This window comes from Talpa europaea (genome assembly GCF_964194135.1).
Source record: "Talpa europaea genome assembly, chromosome: 7".
NCBI lineage: Eukaryota > Metazoa > Chordata > Mammalia > Eulipotyphla > Talpidae > Talpa > Talpa europaea.
Genome location: NC_140074.1, coordinates 75,306,941 through 75,334,292, shown reverse-complemented (window position 1 = coordinate 75,334,292; position 27,352 = coordinate 75,306,941). Strand labels below are relative to the sequence as shown.

Genomic DNA, 27,352 nt, shown 5'->3' with positions numbered 1-27,352 from the left:
ACATTGGCCAAGTAGGTTTTGCATGAGGGATGGGGGAAACATGTGGTGTGTTGAGGGATAGTGAGAGTTGAGGGGAGAGAGACCTGCTAAGCACTTGTGGCAGAAGTACCTGAATCAACAGGTGGAGGAGATTAGCACCAGAAAAAAGAACAAGAAATTAAAAGAAGAGGTGAAATGAGGACACGCTGGACTGGTACCTCAATTGTGCCAACCTCTGGCTTCTAGGATCCAGTGGTAAAGGACTGCCTCAGAGATCAAAGCACAAGGCATGGCAGGAGATATTCTTAGCTATTTGTGCTGGCTGCCATTGCAGGCACCTTCCCTCAAACCCTATCAGGTGTGCCTCTGACACCGTTTCCAACTGAAATTTCTTTGGAAGTTACATGGGTATCCTAAAAACAGCCATTTCAGAATGACCTCTACTATTCCAGCATGTAGCACAATGACATTAGGAAAATCCTTATCCCCATCTCTCTCTCTCTCTCTCTCACACACACACACACACACACATACACACACACACCCCTCTTTCTGTCAGTAAAAATCTCTGGGAATCTTTCAGGGCAGCAGATCCTGTAAAATCAATAATAAAACTGTTTCATCACAGAATAAATGCACAATAGTGGGGACAACTACAAATTACCCTGCTGTGACATTATTCAGCATGTATTTACCAATTTGTTTGAGTGAATATGCATTGATTCCCAAATATTGCTTACTATTCACTAATTATAAGTAACCTCTGGAGCTAATGTAATGGACCAAAAGGAAATCAACTTCAGAATAAGTGTGCTCTGGCAAGTCCCACAAGATACCCCAGATGAGGGGGAACATTGCCATCATTAGCTCCCCCAAAGGACAGAGGAAAACATCTCAAGATTTCCCCCTGTAGCTTCTGTGACACTAGAAGCACCTTAAAATGGCAGAACGTACTAACAGAACATACTGAGCAGCACGTTTAAAAGAAGAGTCTCTCTGGTCCTAAAGGGTTGGACCTCTGAGGGGTGGTCTGGCCCAGAAAGGTTCCCTTACCTCTACCTCTGCAAATGCCTGCCTGGCCCCAGCACTCCAGGAATACCAGGAGTGGGACCTGTCAATCCCTGAGAATGCCCTGAAAAAGAAGAACACATTCCCAGAAGAAGTTGACCTTGACTGATCAGGCCAGTAGGGTTTTCTCAGATACACAGGACAAAAATTGTTTCCAAGTCCTCTCTGGGTCATGCTGGGAAGCTTCTGGGCCATCACACATCAGTTTGATAACCTGGGATGTGTACCTTCTCACTGGGTGTCTTTCCATGTTATGGTTAACATCATAGGATGAGAGAAACCACAGAGTACAAAAAGCTACAAGGGACTGGGCAATTTACTCATGTCCCCTTCTCCCTCCCCGCCCCGGACCTCCCAAAAAACACTGGGAAAAAGCATGTTTAGCAGAAACACATGTAATCAAAGGAAGGGGTAGAGGCCAAGGAGCATCAAAGCCCTTGGCTGCGGTGCACCATCCACAATCAGGATAATCCTGCAGACAGCAAGGCCCAAATGAGAGCTGGCGAGCAACAGGGTTCACTTGAGATACATGTCCAAAAGAGAACCGAACATGACATGATCCAGCATCTCATGAAGCAGCTTTACATTTTAATTTTCCTAGCTCCTGAGAGTCAAGCTGGAAGAGGATCTAAGGTGCACAGATGAGTTTTAGCAATTCTTGGGTTTCTCATGGGAAAGAAAGCCACAACTGCCCCTTTTGGGTTCACGAGCATGCAGCTCTGAGCCCATGCCATGCACCCAGACACCCACTGTCAGAACATCGACACAGACAGACAGTGAGGTTTCCATCATATATATATAACTTTCTATGAAAAACTGCTCTGAGGGACTTAATTCCTTCTCACATTAAAATAAAAACTGAAAGAGCACCATATTCTGGTCTTCTGAGAAACATGTAGCACATTCAACCAGAACACCTTCTGCTATTGTATTTGAGAGAAGAGAGTCTACTTTAAGTTGTATGACATTCTTTTTAAATTAATAGCAAAAGCCCAAAGGCACAGAGGCTACTTGATGTAAGTAAATGCACAGAAATCTATTGCAAAAATAATCAACACTTTCAATCATATAAATTTATACCTGACACACACAGCAGTGTGTGATAACACTACTGGGCCCTTTGGGTGGGGGGTATATTCCCAGGGATGAAGGAAGCCCTGCTTATGCCAGACTTCCCACTAACCTGTGACCCGAACTAGCCAGGAGGGGTTTTCACACCGATGTGAGAGTGAGATGGTCAAAGAAGTGAGTCAGGCCAGACAATAAAACAAAAACACTGAAGAAGAAAGAAGCAAAACCATCAGCTATAACCTCCTTTCAGGATTTGATTATGCTACTTTGAAGTTAAGACTATTTGCATTTTAATAAAAGCCAGAAAACAGAAGACAGCTGTGTAACTGTATATTCCTTAGAAATAAGTTGGGATATCAAGTTCAACATAACTCTTAAAGTAGAACAGAAATAGCCCCCCAGTTAATTGCTGAACAGAGGCTCATCTTCCATAATTTCCATATTGTGACTACAAGCTCAGTATACAAGATGAAGGCTGAGCGGGGAGCGTACCTTCAGATCTTGAAATGGATGTCAGTTTGATTACGTTAAGAGAAGTAGAGGAAACACAGCAATGTGGAGGCCACTTTTTTTATCATGGTCACATACAGAAAGTCAAAGGTAAAAGGATAATCCACAGGCCCTCGTTGCCCAATCCTACCATCTATTCATGAGATCATGAGATCGAATCACAATCTCTATTTATAAAAATCTACTCTAGCACACAAGGGATTGTTTACAAATGGATGTGGTTATGCTATACAAATCCTGGGGAAAGTCAGGACTACAGCTGCAGTTAAGTGTTGAATTCCAGTGTTTGCTGTCAATCAAGTTATTTTTAATGAAAGGTACAGATCTTTCAAAATAAAAAATAAAAACCAAACCCAGCATTTTAAGATCACTGAATTCAATTAATTAAAAAACATAAAAAACAGCCTGAAACACCTTTGAAGTCACAAGTAGAAGTCACAAATATAAAACACACTCCAACCCTTCTCTTTCAGGAATTATTTTCTCTCAAAGACTAAAAGGACAAACACCAAAATATTGAGTAAATAATTCTCTGGATGACAATGTTACTGGTAGTTTTCAATTTTCATTTTATTTGTCTGTATTTTCTAAAACTTCTGTGATTGAAAAACTGCATCATTTGTATAACCAAAAAATGTTGCTTTCTTGGTCCAAGTTAGTTTGTTAGAAACTAAAAGAGGGGCTAACTCTACTGAACTGGAATCATAGTAAGTAAGAAAGGTGACACACCAGAAAATAAAATCAGTTACTCTGTGCAATAACTGCGGACATACCATGGTATTTAATAGTCAATGCAACACTCAATTGAGAGTTCAACAACTTGAGGAACATAAAGTAGAAATCCCTGAGAATTTACCTGCTCAGCCCTCCTGGGTATACCACAGCTGATGCCACCCTGAAGCGTGGCTCCGTTTTACCAAGGGACTCTCAAGGGCATATGTAAGGCTTACTGGAAACTCAAGTCTTTAAATTATGGACCCGGTTATTATAAATTAAACGACATTAAAATGAATTCTTACCTATTGTCCCTGAATAAACCTCTCTCATCATGAGCATCCATAATATGGTTCAATTAACTTTTGTTTCCTCACAGTCTCCCTGGTAAGTGCCTGTAAACACCGGGGAAGGTGCTTATAGACGTTGAGAAGTCCAAACTATCAATAACAAGTAGAAGGAGAACAATTATTATTGGAAAATCACAAATTTAATCAGTACTAAAATCAATAGGAACCGATAAAACACCATGTCTCCAAAACTCAAGGAGTGACTGGCATGGCACCAAGTGGCCTGGAGTACTGAATGGTGAATGGGCGGCAGGTATCCCAGAACACAAGAGGGCACCAGGAGCCCAGGCGCGTGCAACGCAGCATGAAGGGAGAAAGGGAGCATGCATGTGAGGGCTTCCAGTAACTTTACCCTGCTGAGAAAACAAGACTTCAGAAGGGGCGACTGTGGTTGTGTAACAGGCACGGCTCCTTGTAAGGAACACACACAGACAAAAGGGCAAAGGTCAGGAAAACTGAGACTGGTAAAATGATTTCATGTCAGCATCTATGCAGTGCCCAGAGGAATTCAGTGATGTTGTCATGAAGGCCAACAGCTGAGTCTTCATTCCCATCTTTGCCCTACACCTCCCAATCATACCCCTTCTGAGAAATATGTAGCCGGCCTGTAGACACCCCATCTTCCCAATGAGAGAGTGCACAGTGACAGGAAGGATTCTGCCTTGGTGAAGGCATCTGGCACAGAAGGCTCAGTCCTAGGGAATAGAACCCATTAGAGAATCAATTTACAGAAAATGAGGACAGCTTGATGACATGCAGCACACACTCCCCTCCCCCCAATTACCTGGAAGCTCTGCTCTGCCTGCATCCTCTGAGTGATGGTGCTGCTTCCCATAATCTCTGCCACTTCCCTCCACAGACACATGAATTTAATATGCTGACCAAAGTCTGCTATAACCTGAAGCCAACGGCTCTCATGACACCAGAAGCAAGGTCTCACTTTGAAAATTATCTTGAAATGAAATTCTTAGATACCTTAACATATATTGCACGTATAATGGGAGGAGGTGTTTAACAAAAGAGAATTAAGAGAAAAGGGGGTCAGAACACATTAATATGGATTTTAATGTTGACAAACTGAACACTAAACTCTCCAGCAGACATAATGGGCAAGGAGATACCTGCAAAATTCTCACAGAAAGTTATTAACACAATCTGAAGAAGCAGGTCTACGCAGGTACTCAAACACAAAAGCATTCTCATTGATGACAAGATTTTTCTGAAATGGCAAACTCCTCTTGGGAAAATTCAACAAAACATAATCTTCCCAAATTTACCTGGAAGTTGCATTCCTAGAAAATTCAGTAAAAATTAAAAAAGTACATATGAAGGAATTATGTTCTAAGTGCAAACAGTGGACACAAATCCTCCCCTTGGAGCCCTCTTTGGCAGGCCCCAAAGACCATGTGGGAGGAGTGTAATTTTCACCAAGCTGGAAACTGCTGTGCATTGCAGGCATAGTGTTTCTGGACTCAACGGCCCCAAAGGCCAGTGGCACATCAACCACTGTGCCACCCACACCAGCTCCAAGAAGGTGATTCTGCACAACTGAAAAAGTGCCTTTGGAAGCCAGAATCACTTGCGCATTCATAAGAAAATCATCTCTGCTGCTATTTCCCTCCCATGGACCTTTTCCACTGGCACCTGGGCCTCTCATCCTTTCCTTGTGGAAGTCATGTACTCCCCTGAAGAACATTACCCTTGCCTGGTCATTACTAAAACCAGTTGTGGACAAGCATAGATTCAAAAGACAAATGGGCCTGTAACAAGTGTCCCGAAGCTCAAACCCAAAAAAGCAATCATGAACCTCCCTCGTGACAAAAGGGTTAACTACCAGAATGCTCTGGTCACGACCAATTACATGACTTATTTAGAAAAATAAATGTATCTGATAAACTCATTGCCAAAATAAAACAACTTTGCAAATCTCAGAACAAAATACAATTACTAACTTTAGTCATTTAATCTTGAAAATGTACAGTAATCCCTGCGATGTCAAATGACGTGATAAATTTATCCTATACAACGGGACAGGCCTCTGCAAACAGCTAAACATTCACATAAATATCCCTAGAGGCATTTTTAATAAAGAATCCTTAAAAGTTATCTAATTCTATCAGGAAGAAACTTTACAACTTCATTATTTAAACCACCATAAAACATAGTTCTATAGACATGTATAAAATGAGAATGTAAGCTTACAACCTGGGGATTGAATAACAAATTAAAAAACAACGAATTGAAAGCACACACACCAAATCCCTTCTCAAAGGAAACTAGCTTACTGATTAAATAATTCTCTCTTATGCTTGCTCTCTCTCATCCACACACACATACCCTCCATATTGCATATCAAGTCCACAAGAAAAAACATAATTAAATGGAACACTCTCAAATGATTGTATGACTAGTGCCAGAACCTAGAGATTGGAGGGGAGAATAACCAAGGAGTACAATTTTAGTGATTACATGTTAACAATGCTTTAGAAATTGAAGAAAAACTTAAAATAGTTTCTAGTTTTCTTTTATGCATAAGAATATCAAATGAGTGTAAAGGTTAAAGTTGTTCCTTAAATAAATCCTGTAGTAAGGCCATTCTCCATAACCTTATGGATTAGATCCCCTATACATCACTGGTGGGAATGTAACATGGGTTAGGCAGTTTTCTTAAAAGTTAATCATAAATTTACCAAATGACTCCTAAGTATCTACCCAAGAGAACTATAATTGCATGTCCATGAAAAAAACATGTGTGACTCTTTTACAGCAGCATTATTCATGATGTGCCTAAGCCAGAAACCATGCAAATAAATGTTCCATCAATTGGTGACAGACAAAATGTGGCATATCCATATAATGGGAGATACTATTTAGGAATAAAAAGGAGTAAACTACTGATTAATGCTACAACATGGACAAACTCAAAAACACTGTGCTAAGTGAAAGGCAAATGCATAAGATCATGTGCTATATAATTCTACTGATATGAAATGTCCAGAAAAGGCAAATCTATAGAAACAGAAAGTAGAGTACTGGTCCCCAAGGGTCAGGAAGGGGTGGAATTAAGAGTGACTGCTAATGGGTACAAAGGATCTTTCTGGGATGATGGAAAAGTTCTAAAACTGGATATTGGTGATGACAGCACAACTTGGTGAATTTACTAAAAATCAGTAAATTGTACACTGAATTTTGTGATGTGTACATTATATCCTCAAGCTGTTACACACACACACACACACACATGCACACACACAGCTAAAGGGTTGAAGCCAGGAATAACTACAAAGTGTTAAATCTATGTTTTGTTTGTCTCTTACTTTCCTGACTTCAGAATGGAAAAGATGACATCAGGCCATTAACATTATGAGAATGCAGAATTTTGCTATTCAATTTCCTCTTAAAGATAATAAAGGAGCATGGGGGTAAAGAGGCACACGGGGGCGGGAGAGCAAATAAATCTGTTCTTTCCTCATTACAGAGTTCAAACCAGGTCAGGGCCCCATTAGGCGGTAACCAGGAGTAGCTTACTTATTACTGTTCACTGCTGGCAGGGACAGTGCTAGAGGCTGGGAATGGCAGGGTCCACTATGCCCAAGAATATTAGATCTTGGTAGTGCGCAGACCCAGGTCAGACACGGAGCTCACCATAAAATGGACACCAAACAATTAGAAAACTGAGAACTAGATACACTCTCACATTTAGTTCAAGTGCTAAAATTTAACACCAGTCACATACCTCACAAGTCTCAAAGTAAGGTTTTACTTGTTAAAATCAATACCAACTTAATAATTACATGCAGTGAAAACCTTTATCTGATAATCAGGTACACCATGTAGGATGACCTAAGACAACCTATCTTGCCTTCCCCTCCCATCTCCTAAAGAGTTCTGCCAAGCACCTACCAAACAAACTTGCTGCTTTACTCAGTTGGGCAGGGCCTTACAGCCAGTGTGGCAGCTCTGCTTTGCAGACTCAAAACAGACTCTTTCTTGGCAGAAAAGGGCCTAGGCAGCATCCAGCACTTTTACCATGGACAAGAATTGGGTTCTTAGGGCCATGACAATTGTGGGCAAACAGTACTTAATGATGGAAGGTAGAAAGGGAATGAGACGAGCATGTATGGAACAGCACTCTTGGAAAATGGTCACGAAGAAGTAAGAGCACGGAAAAGCTAATATGAGTCTCTGAAGTTTTCTGACACCCATAGCAGGGACATGAAGATAGCCTCTGACATGGATTCGCAGGAGGTCCCAGTCAGAAAATGCAGTGTATATGCCAGGCGCAAAAGACAAGTACTGTAGGACCATCTTACAAATCTCTGAACACTGAAGTTTCTCAACAGGAATATAATAGTAAGTATATAAGTGATAAGTATACCAAGCCAATAGAAATGGTATGGAAATATTTCTAGTTGAAATTCACAGGACAAAAATCCATCTTATAAGAAATGAAATGCTGTAGTGAAAAAAAAAAAAAAAAAAAGAGAACAAGGGACGGGAAAACGGAAATGCTATATTTATCCCATTCTCTCCCCCAACCCTTGAGTATTTTCTCTACTTTGAGAAGAAAACATTAAAACTGCCAACACTATTCTTCTGTTCAGAGACATAATGGCAAACAAATTAGCCAAGCCCCACTAGTGTAGCGGCCACAAACTTGGCCTGGAGAAATGTACAGAAAACAGTCCCAAGGGCAGTGAGTATTCACAGCAGCGGTCATACATTGGAAACAGCTGAAGTTGGTTGCATGGCATCCCCTGACCTATGGAATCCTTCTAGTGGCTCTCATCCCTCATGCAGAAAATGGGGAGAATGTCCCAGCTGCTTTCTGGGGTCCATACCACCCCTAGCTGTAAATGAACCTACAGCTGAACTACTCCTCACTGTCAACAGAGGTAAGAATATTCCAAGAATGTCAAGAACTAATGAAAATGACCAGCCATGTTTTCTCATGAGTCATCCCTTTCATTCCCACCTACTTTTGCATTCCTTAATCTCTATTTAAAATAAATTTCACAGGGGAAAAGTAGGGATCAGGTGAGTAAAAATGGCAACCTGCATAAACCAGAGAGAGCTAGCTGGCTAATGTAACATTTGACATGAAAATTATCCTACATAAAAAAATAATTTCTTTCCCCATAAAAAATTCAAGCATGCTCGTAATTTAGAGGGAATGTAGAGTTTCAATCCTTAGCAATTAGGAAGCTAAAGTGAGCCCACTGGGTTTTGTCCAATGACCCTTTTAACTACTTGAAAATGATGTCTGATTATCAAATAATGTTACAGCTTATCTATAAAAACTTCTTACTAAAAAATATTGATCCTTGATTTACATAAGCAAGGACATTCTGAAAATCCTTTTTAAATCATGTATAACACATTACTTATAGTCGAGACAAATGGCAGGTCATTTCTTCAGTGTCTAAGTTGGTTTCTATTAGTGAGTGCATGCCTAGGTAAACTTGCTATTTCAAGTCAAGTCTACATTAAAGTAACAGTTACAGTAAACTCAGACCTCTAGCATCGCTAAGGGGTAAAAACCTTAATATTTGTCTTTGGAAGATTCCTAGAATTCTGTATGCTCAGGACACCAGCAAGCAATGTATTTCTGGATGATAGGCCCTTTGCAAATTAGATACTTTTTTTTTTTTTAAAGATTGATTTATTTATTTATACAAGAGCTGGGGTACAGGCCAGATGTGCAGAAGGGTAACAGGATTCACCAGAGACAGAGCGTGAAACAGAACAGGCAGACTGATGAAATACACTGCTAAGGGGAGCAGTGGGCGCGACAGGAGAGGTCTGCTGCGCCATGTGAGACCCTTGCTGGCCAGCTGGGATTGAACCGGCGCTGCAGAGGCTGAGGGCAGCTTCACAGCGCGGCACTCAACTGCCTGCACCACCAGGGAGGGGAGGCCCCAAATTAGATACTTCTAATTAAGACTTGAACCAAAACCAGTAAAATGGTTCTGATGACTTCAATTTGCAGAAGCCTCTTCTAGCATAACCAGAGACAGTATGTGGCAGAGTGGCCCCAGAAGTAGCTTCCTGGACCAGCCTTCAAAGACAGCTGTCCCTTTAGATATGGACAGTACCTGCCAGAAAAAGAATCAGCTACCTTCATGGTATTACTCTAGGAATCCTTCAGTTGTCCCATGGACACAGCACTGATGTTCCCAATACATGCCTTTATGGCCACTCTTATTCTGCAGCCACATTCCTTGGTCTCAGGCTCCTGCTCTTTTAATATGCCACAGATGGAAAAATGACTGTCAACCCCGAAAAGCCCATCACCAACAATACTAGTAACTGCTATCATTGAGCAATGACCCAGAGGCAGCTCTTGGCTACAAGGTATTATCTGACAGATGTGAAAACTCACCTGACATAGGCTATATTTTCCAAGGTAAAAAGGTAGTAAGGGGTAGAGAGGGGACTTCAATCCATTTGTTAATTATGAATCCCCTGTCATTAAGGACACAGAGGAGGAGAAATGGACTTTAAGATTTCAATTTCATTCTATAAGCACAGATGACTCACAGGCATGGGCTGTGGTCATCTCCAAAGTTCTGTGGAGAAGTTAATAGAAACCACATACATTGGGGGGGGGGGCAGAGGATGGGGGAGGTCTATTCATAGAAGATTAATATTTTTCTTGCAAGGAAAACTACTTGCGAAGTCGATGCTCTTGACAATGAACTCTTTCTATTGAGCTGTTGTTAAACCTACTATTTTAACATTTAATTATTCCCAAAATTAAGATTTACTAAAATATTATCTTTCTAAAAAAAAATTCCAAAATATGCTGGTTTTTCATAGAGAAAGTCCTACCAAGAATACCACAGAATTATTTCTCTACACTTAATCTTCACTTATGTGTCTCACCTTCCAGATGTCTGGAAGATCCTTTTAAGTATTAAGAATCCTGATGATCACACACAACTATAATACAGACCCTCTGGCCTCTGTAACAGTACATAACCACAAAACAGATTTGATAAACAAAATTAAAAACTAAGAAGTTACAAATGCATGTTTAAAACCTGCAACACTCCTTAATATTCTTTTCTTCTCTTTGTTTCCTGTTTAAGAATTTGAACCTAAGAGCAAGATGTCCTGCAATAACATGTCAGATTCCCTCTCTTCAACTTTCTTGGACTCCATCAAGGTTACAGTAACTATGAAGTTTAGCAAAACTGAACAAAAAGTTGCCTTTTTCCTTCTTTTCTGGGGTCAGATCTGTTCCACCTTCACTTTTTCTACTGCGCCTCTCCCTAGGATGGCTCAGGATGACAACGACTCTGCATTATGCAGAGGGCTGCTCTCTGCATGAGTCAGGCTCACACACACAGTGCCTACAGCTTCCCTCCAACACAACAGTGGTCACAAAGCAGGCCTCAACCCAAACCTCCCCTGCTGGGAGGCCAAAGGTCGATAGAAAAGAGAAAGCATGCGTGTGTGTTTGCATGCAAGCACACCCAAGCTACACATGCACACTGGTACCTCAGTAATCCATTGTCAGAAGAATTTCAGCATCAAAAAAAAAAAAAAAAAAAGAATTTCAGCGTCTATTAGATTTGTCCTAGATAATCTGGTGTTCTGTTATTGTAGACCAAGTTACTGACTTAATCATTAATAAGATTCCCAGTATGCCAGGATTAGCAACATAGGAGTATCACCTGGCACCTTCGCTCTTACATTTTGCTGGGAGGAGAAGGGTGGGAGAATGCACCACGTACAAATCTGAAACATCTCAGTCTCTACCTTTTCTTCTCACTGCCCAGCTGGGGCACCATGCTTCTGTGTCACTCAGCTGTGTGGCAGAGAAAACGCAAGCAGCTTTTTTCCTAAACCACAATATTCCCATTCACTTTGCTCTGCCAACAGTACAGAAAGTTCTGAGGAACTTTCATAATTCAAGTTCAGTACTGGTTTTATCTATACTATTTTGGGAGTAGAGGTGGTTTGATTTGGCCTAGATATAAATAGCCAACTCAGAAAAACTTAACTTTGCATGTGCAATACATCAGTATATGAATATATATAAACATAGAAAGTTGCAATGAATGACAGCAAAAAAAACCCCATATATATTAAGAAATATCTGAACACCCTGAAAAATGGGCATTTATGAGAGTACTTTTACTGTAGTCTAAAATAAAATGCCTGGTTATCTGGTCACACGTTTGACTAAAAAAAGGAAACATTTTCACGTCCACTTACTTGGTTCTCAAGACTCACAAAACCTCCCAATAATCTATGCTTTATAAAATTCAATAACTTAGGATAAAGGAATTTTTCAACTCTCTTGCTGCCACCCAGATATCTCACTATGGACTCTTTGCCAGCTCTTTGGAATAAGTAGGTCCTCAAATTCTGACCTGGTCCACATCTAATCAAGCCTAGATGGTTTGGTCCTCCTAAGCAGGAAGAGGCCCTAACTCTGGATGTGTTTTGAAGCCACAAGATGGCCATGTAGAGACATCTTGAGTCTCTCAGTCTTTCCCTGCCTCCCTCTATAGGGTCTGTGACGCACAAAAGAACATAGACCCAAGCTTGTGGCCCAGCATGTCAAACATTCCTCCAGTTGCATGAGTTACTAATTTTCCAATTATTTTACACAGCTCCTTTCTGGTGTGATTTTATTTTCTGAAATTACCTTATCTTTTTAGTTCTCCCTGATTTCTCAAGATGAGACTTAAACAGATCCCAAACTCTGTGTTCTGGTTAACATTCAGAAACTCAATATGACCAAGAATAATCTCAGAAAAATAATAATTTACAATGATAAATTAATAATAATAAATTATTAATAAAATAATAATAAACAATGACCTGTACTAGAATTCGCGTTTTGTCATGAAATAAATTTGCAAATTTCACTAGTAAAGGTATCAGAGACAGTTGGAAACTTCCTCAGACCAGAAATACACCCTGCAAATGGACAATGGAAGACATGTGCTCTGTCTTAAGTGCCTTTCATTAGTTGGGTATTTGTACAAGCCCACCAGCCTTCAAAGGAACTTCAAATCAAAATCGTTTGAACAAAAGACAAAAGTAATGAATACCGACTATAAGAAATGATTACAGATTGATCTAAAATGGAGGCCTAGCTAAAACAGAGATAGAATAAAAAACTTTTCAACAACCTGAACAACCCTTTGAGCTTCCAATTAGAAACAGGAATGATGACAATTTATTCCACCAGAGTGGACCAACTAAAGACAGATGCAAAGGAAATATTTAGTACTTGGAAAAACATGATTGGTCTTCTTGAAAAAAAACCAAAATCAGAAACAAAACACAAATTTGTAAAAGTCCTGTTGCTATTTTTGCTGCGGGTCAAAGAATAGTTTCAGGAAGACATCAAGGGTGATTTTTTAAGTTTGTAAATACATTTAAAGGTGTCTTCCTGTCTGTCATGGAGGGGGGAAAGAACAAATGGCGGTGTTACAATCCTCATGTCAGCCGGTAATCAAGCTTTCACAACATTTTTTGAAGAGAGGCTATAAAACATATTAAATATTTAGTAAGTGCCAGCTGTCTTGGTTAAGTCCTCACCTAACTCCCAACAAGTATCTGTTGAAACAAGTATCTGTCCCCTTTGACAGGATACAAGAAGCAAGGCCACCTCAGAAGCCAGGCCTGAGTCTCCCAAGTAACTGCCACCTCTCAAAGACACGAGCAAGCAGAAAATAACTGATTTTATCAGACACAATTCCAGAGAGGAAAAGAATGGATCACTTTACAAATATCAAAAAAAGCCACACCTAACAATGCTAAGAGGAAACAGAGGACCCTGAGTCACTGCAGCCAAGAATCTGAACAAAGGCAAATTGCTGTGACACCAACTGATGCCGAAGGACTCGAGGCTGAGTGACTCATTTGGAGATCTTGGGTGAGACATTTAGATTTTCCACTTACTGCACTACTGCCTTTTCCAAGCATAAAATGGAGTATAAATTCATCTGTAAAATGGAGGACACAAGCATAACTAGGGTATCTGCACACTTTAAGATTCTCTCAAGAAATAATTAAAGTATAAAAAAGTGTGGTCAACACCCCTTAGAGAGGCCCAACAAAGAAGTCTGACAACACCAAGTGCAGATGAGGAGGTGGAGAAAGAGAACCTTAAACAGTGCTGTTTGGAATGTAAAACGATGCAGCTGCTTTGGATCAGTTTAGCAATTTCCTAAAAAGTTAAATATACGTCTACCATAAGGCCAAGCCATTGCAGTCCTAGGTATCTACTTAAGAGAAATGAAAACATATGTCCATACAAAGATAGTTGAACCACTGTTCAGAGACGCAGTACTCTTAATAGCCAAAAACTGAAGGGGGGAGAAAAAAAACCAAAACAAAACAAAATCCAAACATCTGTTAACCAACAAATGGATAAACAAAATAAGCCATACAATAGAACACTATCTTCGTATAACATGCAAGACTGCTGAACCTCAACACATTATAATAAATGAATCCAGAGTAAAAAAAATCAGTGTACAATTCCATTTATGTGAAATTTTTAGAAAAGGCCAAACTATAAAGACAGAAAACAAGATTAGTAGTTGCCCGGGGCTAAGGCATGGAATGGGAACTGACCACAAAGGACACCCGGGAAGTTTTTGGTGATGGAAGTGTTCTAAAACTGGATTGTGGTGACAGTTACACAACTATGTAAGTTTCCTAAAATTCAACTATATAAAGGGTGAATTTTATGGAGCATAAAATATACATGATACACAATAAAGTTGTTAAAAGAGAATCGGGAGCACTATCTTGTGTTATCTATGGGAGCATGAGGCATCCTCTACTGTGAGAAATAAATGTTACAGATGTATCTTCAAACTAAAACTGGTATGTGTATGTTAAAATGACTACTGTTGCCTCCTCTACAAAAATTCCAGAAAAGTGAAAATATATTCTAAGACCATTTTCCCATTTACATGGTTACCTTGGTATTAATTACTTCAAATTCATTTGTTTTCTTGCTTTCATATAAAAGAGATCTGCATCTTCACTGATGTATGGTTCAGAACTTATTGCTCTAAAAAGTCAGTGATTCTTTATAGAAAGATACACAAAATAGCAAATGATTTGGATATACACATTCATGTGGCCCACTTTAACGGCCACTGCTCTTATTGTAAGGAGAAAAGGGGCATAACTGATTTTTATAGTACCTTTTTATTTTTTTTTTTAAAACAAAAGAGCATCTATGGTGCTGAAAACATATGGCGTGACTTCTGGATGACAGAAAACCATAATCAGCTACGACAGGAGGTGAATTTATAGCCACCTCTTTCATTCTGAAACAGTTTCCTCATTTTGCCTTGAAACCAAATGTTTAAAGGGAAAGGTGGAAATAAACCTAAGGCAAACAAGAGGGAAAAAATAAGAGTGAGAATGAAAGATTGAAAACTTCAGAGGTAGCCTAAACTTATCTAAACTTCACCTTAGTGAGCCAAAGGAAATACTCATCTTTCAGTTTCAATACGTGTTTATGAAGACAAACCAAATTTTGAGTACATAAATTATAGTATCTTCAATTCTACAAAGCAATAAAAATTGAATGATAAGGAACAAATATTTGTTTCCTGCTATCCATCTGGATGAGGCTGGTGGAGAATGCAAACAGTCCAAGGTGAAGCGAGTTCCTTTCCTTATGGAGAGATACAACCTGTCTGTCCGCCTGTGGTACTGTGCTTGTACTCTGATACAGGTTTGATTCAAGTCTCTTTTCTGCTCTTTATAATTTTTCTTGTAGCTCAACTGTAAACTCTGACTGTAAACTCTATTTGTTTCTTTATGTTCTACTTCTTTCTTGGGATTTCGTATATTGTGGCTACGCAATGAAGTTAGTAAATAAACTGTTTTAAAGAAAGATAGAATTTAATAAAGAATGTGTTGTACACAGGTTTAGAGACAGTATTACATTTCTAGACTTGGTTTTCCCAAGCATCCTGATTCATAAATGGCAGCAGAATTTCTGATGGGTTCCAGCCTTAACTGCAAAACATAAATGAATTTATTTTTAGAAATCACAGATTCACACAAAGACACTAACACTATTTATATGTATGTCAATCAAACCCCTATCTGTGCTTACAAATCAGGGAAAAGCATTAAAATGGATTCAGTTAATTCAATTACCCAATTTCCCACCATAACTTCCAGCTTGCTTATGTAAAGGGTTGCTTTATCAAAACAAGGCCCAGGCATGGAAATTCTAGTCCAAGGTAGCCTCAGGTAAAATGCATCATGCCCTTGGTTTGTGCTACCCTGGTTTAGATTTATCACATGCTGCTTTGTAAATGATCTCTGATATATTGTAAGTTTTATCTCCCATGGGCAGAAATGACATCTCTTGTTTCTTTGGTATTTTCCAGCAACTTCTTACATGGGGTCTTATGTACAAGAAATGCAAGGAAACACACTAGTTGACTAGATTGCTTTTGGTTTTCAGCTTTCCTCATTATCTGAAAAAAGAGAGTCCTGTATTTTTTTTTTCCTGTGTTATCCTTCCATGCACATATCCACTGAGATCACGTACACTCAGTTTTGTGTGGAAAACTAAAAATATATGACAGACAAGATTATGGGAAGAATAAAGTGTGGGTGGGATTTTAGATGAGACACTTTTAAATACACCTGATTGTAGTTCAGTAGTTCTCATAGAGTTGGGGGGAGCTTATTTACCATCTGGGTATAGACAAAAGGTTTCAGCCTATCCACTTTAGATTTCTCACAAACATAAAGCCAACTCAAGTCTAATTGTCCATAAAATGAAGTACTTGAAATTTTAAAGTTCCTAACAACAAAGGACTTGACTTCAAAGGGTAACAGAAAGCACAAGATATTAAAAGCACTTTACACTATCTCACTGGTCTTCCACTCCATTCTCTGGGCAGGCAAAAAAATTATCATTATTCTCATTTTACAAATAAGGAAAATAAATAAAGCTCAAAAGGTTTATGTGGAAAAATTGACCCATAATAAGCCAGATTAGAGTAAAATTTTTGGAATGTAATGAAACAAATCTAGGTCTCCAAGAAAAAAGACCAGGTCACTTTGTAGGAAAGAAGACCAGCAACAGACTTTGCATAAGACAATGAGGTAACATGTTAATATTTAAGATACTTAAAAGAACTAAGTGATTTCATAAAGGATACAGAATTAAAAAAAAGAATACAGTATAATGTATAATGTTTACATGTTCTGACATCACAGAGTATAATTTCCAAAAAAGGAATGGGAATGGGAAGATTAAATGAAAATTAGTTTGCTGGTTGTGTTATAGTATTTATCTGGAAGTAAAAAGGTAACATTTTAGTCAGATGATGGAAGATAATGAGGGGAAGGGTAAGAAAGGTTAATATTTAATTCACTGTTGCTCTGAGCAGGAAATTAATGCACAAAAAAAAAAAAAAAGAAAAAAATATAAAAGCAGACAAGAGGCAAAAATGTGTTATTATGTAAAACTAACCATCAGAACAAAAACACAAGACTTCCTAAATATCAAAAGATGGACAAAAGAAAAAGATGTATCATAAAACTCTATGAAAGAATCAAGGTCAGACATATTAATTTTATAATTAACATAAATTGGTTTAAGTGGCCTACTAAATAAAAGGATTTTCAGATGAAAGCAAAAGACAACTAAGTCAAGAAGCAACATAATTAGGTGGCAGAGTTCGGACCAGTGTCATGTCTTCTTGGCTGAGCTCGCCACAGAAGGGATGAAAAAGATGACCCACATCCAAGTCAGAAAAACGCTACCAAATGTGCTTTAATGAAAACTTCTGTCATTAAAGAACAAAATAACTATATAAAACTCTGGACATTATAAAATATTAACGAGATAGTGGGATTCATCTATTTTGTTCAACAAGTATTTATTGACGGTGCATGTGACCAGGCCCTTTTGGCTTGAGTTGTCATCTTCCTGTGTGTAGACACACAGAAATATAAATGAAATACATGTTAGATGGACTTAAAAACACATGCTAGTGTTAACCTCCTAAAATAGAAAATTAATGGAAACAATCACAAGCTCTAAATTAGACTGACACTACTAGGTGCTACTAAAATAATGCTAAATAAAATGCATCTTATTAGTGCCATATGATACCCGGCACAAAACAGCAGCTCATTAAAATGCCTACAGTGAGAATGATTGCCAAGTAAAGAACTCTGTCACAAGAATGTAACTAAAACTTCCTATAAAAGTAACTAAAAAGTCACAAAATTTTTCTCTGTCTGCCTCCCTTTTCCAGTCAAACTCATGTTTTACATTAAAATGGCTTTCATCTTTCATGGCATAGAAGAGATGACGGCTGCTGGCATCAATTCTGCTAAAATCAACAATAGTGTAATTATCTGCATGCTTTCAAGTGTTTTCAAAATACATGCTGGTTGGGATTTTCCTAATTTAGAAATGTGTGCTTTATGTTGGTGGTCCAGGACTGTCAATAGCCTTAAAAGAGAATTTTAAAATCTTGCCGAAAGCAGTCCACAAATCTTCTCTACAGCAATTATTTGATTTGTTTATACCTCACCTACTTTCACCAAGTGTTCGATGCAGCTGACAACACCCTCATATCATGCCACAGGTTTGTGACACTACTTTAATGGTGCATTTACATGAACTGATACATGTCAAGTACTTGACACATGACAAGTGTCATCTACTATTATCTTAACAGTTCCATTTGAAGATTCTTTGAAAAATATGTGAATAATGCATACGGGTGAATGGATGACTATACTTTAATTTTCTTTGTTATACTCTTTGCAAATGGGATTTTAGTATACTCAAAATTTTGACTGCAAGTCTTAAAAAAATAAATCCATGGGCATATGAAAATTTAATGGTTTAAAATTATACAGATCAGACTTCCTTCCTGAGGCTACCCAAAATATATTCTATCAGCAATTCTTCCCTGGTTCAGCTTTTTTTTTTTTAAAAAAGGCAAAAACAAAGCCAAGATCTGGTGAAACCAGATCTAACTTGAGACCTGGGTACAGAAAATCTAATAAATTATGTATTTGCTAGGAATTTACAAGGAAAAAAGAGAGACCCACAAAAAGCCTGAGTTCCAAATAGTTCAGTAATAAAATAACGAATTGCATATTAATAGCGTGGTAATTACTCCTTTTGTTTGATTTCTTTGCAATTACTTTTAATAAATTACTCTGCCTCCCCCATCACTCAAGTAAGTTGTCATCCAAAGGCACAATCAGTCCAACACAGGACACAAAGCCACTCATAGATAGGGAAGGCACTAGGGAGGGTGGGTGGTGCCTCAAGAGCTGTGACTCATTAGAATCCATAAAGCTTTTCTTTGGAGATCAAGTATCAATGAAGCTATTGTAAAAGAATACAGCTATATAAATGTGGACTAGTTATGAATTCTCACAGGGCAGAGCACTTTTCGAAAAGAAGCAAGGGCACCAATGCCTGGGAAACCACTCAACAGGATCATTGCCTCAGTTGCCTAAGAGAGGCAGAGAGGCGGCTGCCCATTCCTAACACTTTGCTAAATGCGGGGTAGTTCCTATAAAATGAAGGCACCTTGGTTCAGCACTTCCATTTTGCCAAGCTTTATACCTTGATGGTTCCAGAGTTGAGCATAACAGTTGTCTGCTGCTATGGGTCCAGGAAAGAGTCAGATAATTTTTATTAGCCTTACATATTGTTTTCCAGAAATCATAAGCCAAAAATAAAACAGGCCTTTGTCACAAAAGACAAAGGCAGTAAAGCACTTTGTTAAGTAGTTAAAAATTTGTACCTACCTTTGTCGCAATGAATACTTCAACATTAGAATTATAATGAAATCATTCTTTTAGAAGGTATAAAATTTTAAAAGGAACAGCAAATGTAAAATGCACAAACCAAGTTGGGTTTATATACAATTTGAAAAAATCTTCTGTGAGTTGTTATTCATACCAAAATTACCACGGATTGCAGTTAAGTATCAAGTGTGCGGAAAGAACAAATAATATAAAAGTAAAGACAAAATACTCTAGAATTTCAGAAGGATATTATCACAAACAAAATAGTTTCAGTCTTTTTTCCTCAAAGACTCAGAAAATAGAATTTATCATCTAAAATGACCATTAAATATTATAAAGTTCACATTTTCACAATCACCTTTTTAGATTTTCTTTTACTTGATATGTCAAGGAAAACTTCAAGGAAAATTTCAATTTTTAAACAATGTCATGCTCAAAAGTATAGCTTTTCAGGCACTAGCAGGAAAAAAAAAATTGTTACTTTAAAGGGTGCTTTTATTGGAAATCATTTGCACCTAGTTGTTCCTTATGACTAATCATAACAGAGGCCAGAGAACCTCACCTCTGCCAACACCACTTGCCTAGAAACAAACCAACACACATAAAAGATCACTTGTTAATAATAAAGGCCGACCTTAGAATTGTTGATTTTTCCATGTTTTGAAAGTATGCCAATGACTACTTTTGACATCATTGCATATTACCTGCTGATGATCAGAAATAAGTATTTTAAAATTAGGTCTTGTATATTATCAAATATGCATGAAAGTTGGCAGGGAGTTTCTTCAGAATTTGAAAATTGAAATTTTCTTCCTCTAAAAAAATCATTCACTATTCATATATTTTCTTCAAATATATCATTTCATAAATTATTCTATAGCATATTCTAATCCTTATAAAGCGGTATGTTTATAAAAACATATTATTCCTTAGTCTTTCAAAGATGTGGATCATTTATCTTTGAATCAAAGATAAAGCAGGGGAGAAAAAGATTGTTCTTGTTCCAAAATCAATAGCCATTTACTAAGATCTATTAATGTTATTACAATAAATGTACATTACACAATTCGCTGCTCCAGTCACCAATGTATGGCCTGCCCCTTGCAGCATAGGCTGAATTATCCATCCTAACTGCTCTTTGTGGAGTTGTACATGTTCCCCCTGCCTTTTTGTTATACAAATTATTCAAGATAAATAAATGAAAGGAACTCAAAGAATGAAAAAGTCAGAATATGAAACTCTAAGGAGTAAATACCTAGGGACCAGAAGCAGGAGAGGTGAGTCTTGCAATTTAAAATGAAAACAGGGGCCTCCCTGGTGGCTCAAGGGGTTGAAACGCAACCTATGAAGCTATCCGCAGCCACCGCAGTGCAAGTTTGATCCCTGGCCAGGCAGCTACCCACTTGGCGCAGCAGACCTCTCCTGTCTCACCCATTGCTCCCCTCAGCAGTGTATTTCAGTCCGTCTGCCTGTTCTGTTTCCTACTCTCTCTCTGGTGAATCCTCTCACCCCCCACACCTCTGGCCTGTACCCCAGTTCCTGTATGCATAAATGAATAAATCTTTAAAAAAATATAAATAAAATAAAATGAAAACAAAAAACAGTGTAAAAGAATTCAGTTATACTAGTGAGTGAAAAGGGGCTAAATTATGAAACTTTAAAAATGTCAGAAAAGATAGAAGAAGCCTATGCGCAGAGAGAATGATGTGCCTTCAAAAGGGTAAGAAATGGAAACCTGTAAGACAGCATAGACCTGTAGCAGTGCTCCCTGGTGGGTGGGTGGGAGGCGGCAATCCTCCTCCAGTGGCATCTCTTATGTGTCCAGTTTACTTTATTTCATTATTCATTATTTTAACTCATTGCAGAGCATAGGGTAAGTCTGTTTTGCTTTCCCTCCTGAGTTCAACTGAAATACTCAACCATTATTTCAAGTTACATCAAGCTACGCGCACCACTTCAAGAGGGAAACATATCTATCTCCTAGACGATGACATTCTTTCTGTATAATTTCTTTCCCAGGGCCTGATTCCAGACGCGAGTCCTACATCACTATTGTTTGCCTTCCTCAAGCAGGTTGGAAGGCTTCACCTCCCATAAGTCAGTAAAAATTTGAGGAAAAATGTTATGACCCTAGTATAGTTAAATACAGACTAGTTAACCAAGTTCACTCTGTTAGCTGAATCCTGGCAAGGCCTGAAGAGGCAGAAAGAAACCTAGGACATGAAGGAAAGGGCAGCGTGGGGAAGAAATACAGACACAAAAAACAAAGCAGGCACATAAAGGCAACGTTAGAGTTGAAATGCACCCCTACTAGAAATGACTAAAACAGATTTTCTTATTTTATGGTAATATGTGAATAAATGGAGAAATGCCATGATTTTAAAGTTCTAGAAAGATATAGCGTATGTATAAAAAAAAGGAAAATTGACTTATTTGCTTATACTTGTGGCATGGCTGACATTAAACAAGCAACAGTAAGATCAGTACCTAGATTCCTACTATTAACAGGTTCAAATCCTAGCAAAAGGTTAACACATGACTTCTGTTTGAATACTCATGTCCACACAGAATTTGATCTGTATTTCGGAATAACCACTTGGGCAATCAGAGGACACCCTTGGTTACCAGCTGAGGAGAGTTTAAGCACCTCAGAATTTGTTCTCCTGCCCTTGGTCTTTGATCTCATTCTCTTTCACCTTGCCCTTGAAAATGTCACAGGTGTAGCCTAAGTGAACTCTAAACCCTCTCCTAGGCAGGGCAGATGCAAAAACAGTCAGGAGGAAATGCTGGAGACACTGGTAATACTGCCTGATACAACTACTGAAATTTTACATCTTTGCACCCTTCCCACCTCCATCCTCAAAGCTAGTAAGCTTTAAGCTTCACTCCTTGAAAAGAAGTTCTTCGAGTTGGTCCCAACCTGCTTTTCCTGTCCTCTTTAAAACTGCTGCCCACATTTTCTAAGAAGTCAAAAATGTGTCCTCCCCATAAGTTTTAACACAATCGCCTCTAATAAAGAGAAAAGCTCAGCAAAGAACTCCATTTCCTTGGGAAGCAAAATCCTCAGTTCCCCCCAGCTCCTCTCTTTTTCAGGCATTGCAGAATGTGGTTACTTCAGGTTCAGATTTGGGAAGTGACAGTACCAAGTAATCCACAAATAGTTTTCCCCTCATTTATGCAGGATACAGCATGTATGTGGGTAATCTTTTGGTTTAAAAAGTAGGTAGAAAATAACTGTTTTGAATACTGAGCAAGCCATAATTCCTTATCCTTGTTTGGACATTTCATGATCTTTTTCGTAACCGCACAAACATTTTTAAAAAACACCTAGACCTAGACCCTAACACCAGAAAGTGAAGCAAACACCACAAACCATAGCCTACTGAGGAATGTTCGAAAAACTCAAATCTGTTCAAAATGACAACTTGTCCTATTAGTGTTTAAATGAAGTGCCTCTACTAAAAAAGGTAAGAGCTGGGTATCCACTTTTCGCATACTGAATGTCTCCATATAAATGTCTTGCTATATTCTAGGCCAGTTCTTTTTACAATTCTCTGAGAAGCCATCTTTGGTATCCTTAAATGCACTCTGAAATTGGTATCACCTTAATTATGATGTGCTTTGTGCACATTCTCAGACGCTGCAATGCCCATACTAAGGCAACACATCCCCGAAGTTGGCAGCAATGCTATCAGCAAGAATTTGGCTTCAGAATCAGGAGTGATTCATGATACATTCTAGCAGCAGAAAAACAACACAACGCTATTTTAATCTGTTAGTACTATCCAGGATAAAGACCAGTAAAATAATTAAGCAAAATCATCATTTTGCCTATCAAAACAACAAAAAATCATATCTGCTGTTAACATTCATAAAAATTCACTTTTAGGTATCAATAAAAATCACTTAGAAAACAAAAGACTACTTACCTTAGTTCATAATATAGAATACAATGACATATCAAGTCTTAACTGAATACAATTCAGGGGGAAAGAGATAGTCCAAACTTCTTCGAAGCAACATATTGTAATTCTAAATTTAGAAAACTGCTTTACAGTTTCATTCCCTCCTAGTGTCTCAAACTAATCCGCTTCTTTCATCTTCCCTCTCCATTTCTGAGATGACTAAAGTCTAAATGAGTGTGGATGCTACTGTATCTACCACAGTCCAAAACAGAAACCTGGTACAGTGGGCGATCTATTCACAGGCAACCCCCACCCCTCCCCGGTTTTTTTAGAGGTACCTTAACACTGCCATCATAAAGTCTACCGATTTCATAACAATAATAGACCTAGTTGGGCTTTACTGCTCTACTTAATAAGCATGAAACAAATCCTGGGTCATTCTTACTTTATTTTAGAAGAACATCGTATGTTGATGATCATTAGGATTCTCAACCAATATTTTTACAGAACTATCCACGTAAATTTACGGCTTACTGTAAATTTGATAAAAACTTTTTAAAAATAGGCTACTCCATTGTTGTGACCTCTGAGGAAGGCGGAAAGATTTATCAAGAACTCTACTCAGTGCTCCTTTTCGGGGACCCCTACCTTTTCAAACACTTCTTCCGTTTCCTTTCGTTTCCGTTTTCGGGGTCTCCGGTTCACCTGAATCCATTTCGCGACCTGAAGTTGAAACACCACACAGCATGTGAAACAGGACGCCGGGTCTCCCCGGGAGAAAGCAGAGGGTCGACAGATTCGCGAAGCCACCTTCCCCGGCTCCACCTGGGGCAGCCACCCGCGGTTTTCCAGGCTCGCCCGGCCGCCTCCACGCCGGGGGCCTCCGGGGCGCGGGGGGCGCGCCGGGGCCGTGACCTCCGCCGGCCGCTCCCCGCGGCCCCCGGCTGAGCGGGCCGACCCCGCGCCAGGGCCCCCGCGCCAGGGCCCCCGCGCCAGGGCCCCCTCCGCCCGCACCGCCGCGCGCCGGCGCCGAGCAGCCTCCGGGGGCTCCGCGAAGACGGCGCGGCCCCCGCCGCTCGGGAGAGGGGCGCGCAGGGACCCCGCGCACTCACCTCGGCGCGCACTTGCCGCGCGAGCCCGCACTCCGCCCGGGCCTGGCGCTCGCTCCGCAGCGGCTGCGGGGACAGGGACAGAGTCAAGTTTAGCCCGGGCGCCGCCCCGCCTTCCCCCCCCCCCCCCTCGCTCGCCGACCCCGGACCTCGCCCGCGGCAGGTGAGGGAAGGCGCGGGAGCCCGCACCCCGCGCCGCCAGCCCTCCTGGTCCGCGCGGAGCCGCGGGCGCCCCGGGCCCGCACCACCTCGGGTGCCGCGCGGGCGGGGCCGGCGCGGGGGGGCGGGGCCTGCCTTAAAGGTACACGCGGCGCGCCGGCCCGCAGGGCGCCCTCCCCCCGCCCGCGCCGGCCCGCAGGGCGCCCTCCCCCCGCCCGCGCCGGCTACTTTATTGTTCTCCGGACAAACCTCCTTTCCTCCCGGGTCCCAGCCGCGTCCGTGCGCCCGCGCCCCGCAACAAGCGGACTTCGGTCCCGGCGCACACGCCTTACCTTTCTAGCCTCCGCCCGCGCACCCCTGGGTCCCCGCGAAAGGGTCACCTGGCCGCGGGGCCGTCTCCGAGCCGCCCGCGGGCGAAAGGGCAAAGCCTGGGGCGCACCGCCACCCCCACGGCCCACCCGAAGCCGCGCCGCGCGTCTGCCACCTACGCGTCTAGAGGGCTTGCCGGGGGAACGGAACTTTCCTAAAGCACTTTTCTCTGCTAATAAACGAAACGCCACGAAGCGCACCTATTCGGTGGTCCCTCCGAACCCCGGGGCGGGTCACCTCTCCCGGGACAAGCCGGGAGCGCGGAAAAGGGAAACCCCGCGCGGTCCCCGCGCGCCGTCGGAGTCCGCGCGCCGCCAAGGTGCAGCCGGCCCTGCGCTCTCCAGCTTACGGAGCCCCGGAGCCGCCGGCGGAGAACTGATTAAAGAAGGCCATCTGTCCTCTTATTAAGGGGAAAGTTTCTACTTAGTTTTCAAAGTGTGAGCTACCTCCAAGTTTTTCCGCTGAACCCCCAAAGTCTTCTGTCCCAGCCACATCAGAAGTTGGCTGAAACAAACTGAGGGTGCTCACTTCGGGAGAAGAGTCGGGTCGCAGTTGTGTTTGCTGATCTTGACCATCCCTTCAACTTTATCGCATTTCTTTAAAGAAAATCTGTCTTGCCCTCTCTTTATTGCTACTCCATCCTTCTTTCAAGATCAAAAGCTTTAGATCAAAGCCAAGATCAAACTCACTACTTTAAATAGAAGCAACTTTGCCGTGGAGTATTTTACACAAAGAGGAGCTTCTTAATGGAGACATCAGAGTAGAAAACTTTATTTTATCCCTTCATCCCGTATTCATTACTGAGCCACTTAAAATTACATTGATGCTGCATGTCTTTTTCCTAAAATAAACAATAGGTCTCCTCAAATGGAGGATTCTTGACTTACTGTTTGTGTTTCCAAGTATAGGAAAAATATCTAACTAGAAAGATATTAACCATTTTGATTCACTATTAGCTAAGTGTTACCAAACGCATGATCATTTGTCAACGGTTTATCAACATGTTATTAAGTCTTACCTATCATTACAAATTTTCTACAGTAAAATAAATTTATGAAAAGTGAACAATTTGCAAATCTTGAGTGCACATACACAGGCTTACGAATGATGAAGTTACGTAATTGCAGAGCTGCTTATTTTTAATGGAAATAAAACTGAACTATTTAAGCTTCCATAATACTTATAACCGTTCCAGAATCAATAGAAATCTATCACTGGCAGACACATCTCTTAACCACTAGGTTTTTCCTTCGGGAAGTTACTATCCCTATACTCTAATTCTTCCTAAATGGATTTTTATTAAGTGTCCTCTTTGTCGAACATATAGTCTTAGAAGAAACAAAAAACTGAATTCCATTAATTCAATAGTAAAATTAAAGATAATTATTACAAGTTAAGCCTAAGACAGACTTTTATGAAAATCTGTTGTTACGCCTGAGTAGTTAGTACTTCTAATTCTCATGTGGTTGTGCTTTAATGCACACACACAAGATCATTCCTCATTCTATAAATCCCATTGAGTCACTAAACTGTCTTAGGAATTGAGATCTGGGAATCCCATTTTCCTGCCACTGACATTTTCCTTTTTTCCTAGCACCCAATCCATGGAGAGCTAAAGGTTTCTAGCATCAGCTGAGGAAGGAAACATCCTACTGTCACTTGGCTCTTCTAGAACTTTGAGTGGGTAGCAAAAGCTGTAGTCCATTCTAAGTGCCTTCCTTCTTTGTACTCTTGCTCCTCCAGCTCACTCCCAAAACCCATCCGTCCTCCACAAAGAAATCAGAATATTTCCAAAGGTAGTTCAAGTGATATGGCTGTGCTTTACTAAGAATGCAATTCCTTCTTCTTCTTTTTTTTTTTTTTTTAAGATTTATTTATTTATTTATACAAGCACTGGGTACAGTCAGAAGCGCGGGAGGGTGAGAGAATTCACCAAGCCAGAGCGGGAACAGAACAGGCATATGGACAAAATACACTGCTGAGGGGAGCAGCCGCGGCAGGAGAGGTCTGCTCACCATGTGGGACCCTCGCCGGAGGCTGGGGATCAAACCGGCGCTGCAGAGGCTGCAGGCATTTGCAGCCGGCAGCTTCGCAGCCCAGCACTCAACCGCTGCCCCACCAGGGGAGGCCCAGAATGCACTTCCTTCTTAGCTGGCTTCTCCTTATTTGCTAGCTCTGAGCTTACAGCATTTCTCTAGAAAAGTATTTACTCACTCCCCAAACCAAATTATGTCATCCCACTATTAATAGCATCCTATTTCTTCCCTTTAAAGTGATTATCTTTAATTAGGAGACTTCACTTTTTAGAGAAGTTAACAGAAAA

General features: G+C 40.3%; 1 protein-coding gene across 2 annotated transcripts in view; it reads right to left on the bottom strand.

Annotated features, from left to right (window-relative positions):
- Nucleotides 1-27,352, bottom strand: part of AOPEP (aminopeptidase O (putative)) — a gene marked incomplete at both ends in the record, with an annotated part of 347,198 nt that overhangs the window by 48,348 nt on the left and 271,498 nt on the right. Inside the window, 2 exons of one of the 2 annotated variants that reach the window (XM_084237515.1) lie at nucleotides 24,041-24,115; nucleotides 24,505-24,567. The exons of the other annotated variant lie outside the window; for it this stretch is intronic. Coding sequence (XP_084093641.1) covers nucleotides 24,041-24,115; nucleotides 24,505-24,567 — 138 coding nt within the window. The remainder of the gene's footprint in view (nucleotides 1-24,040; nucleotides 24,116-24,504; nucleotides 24,568-27,352) is intronic. 2 annotated transcript variants of the gene reach the window in all.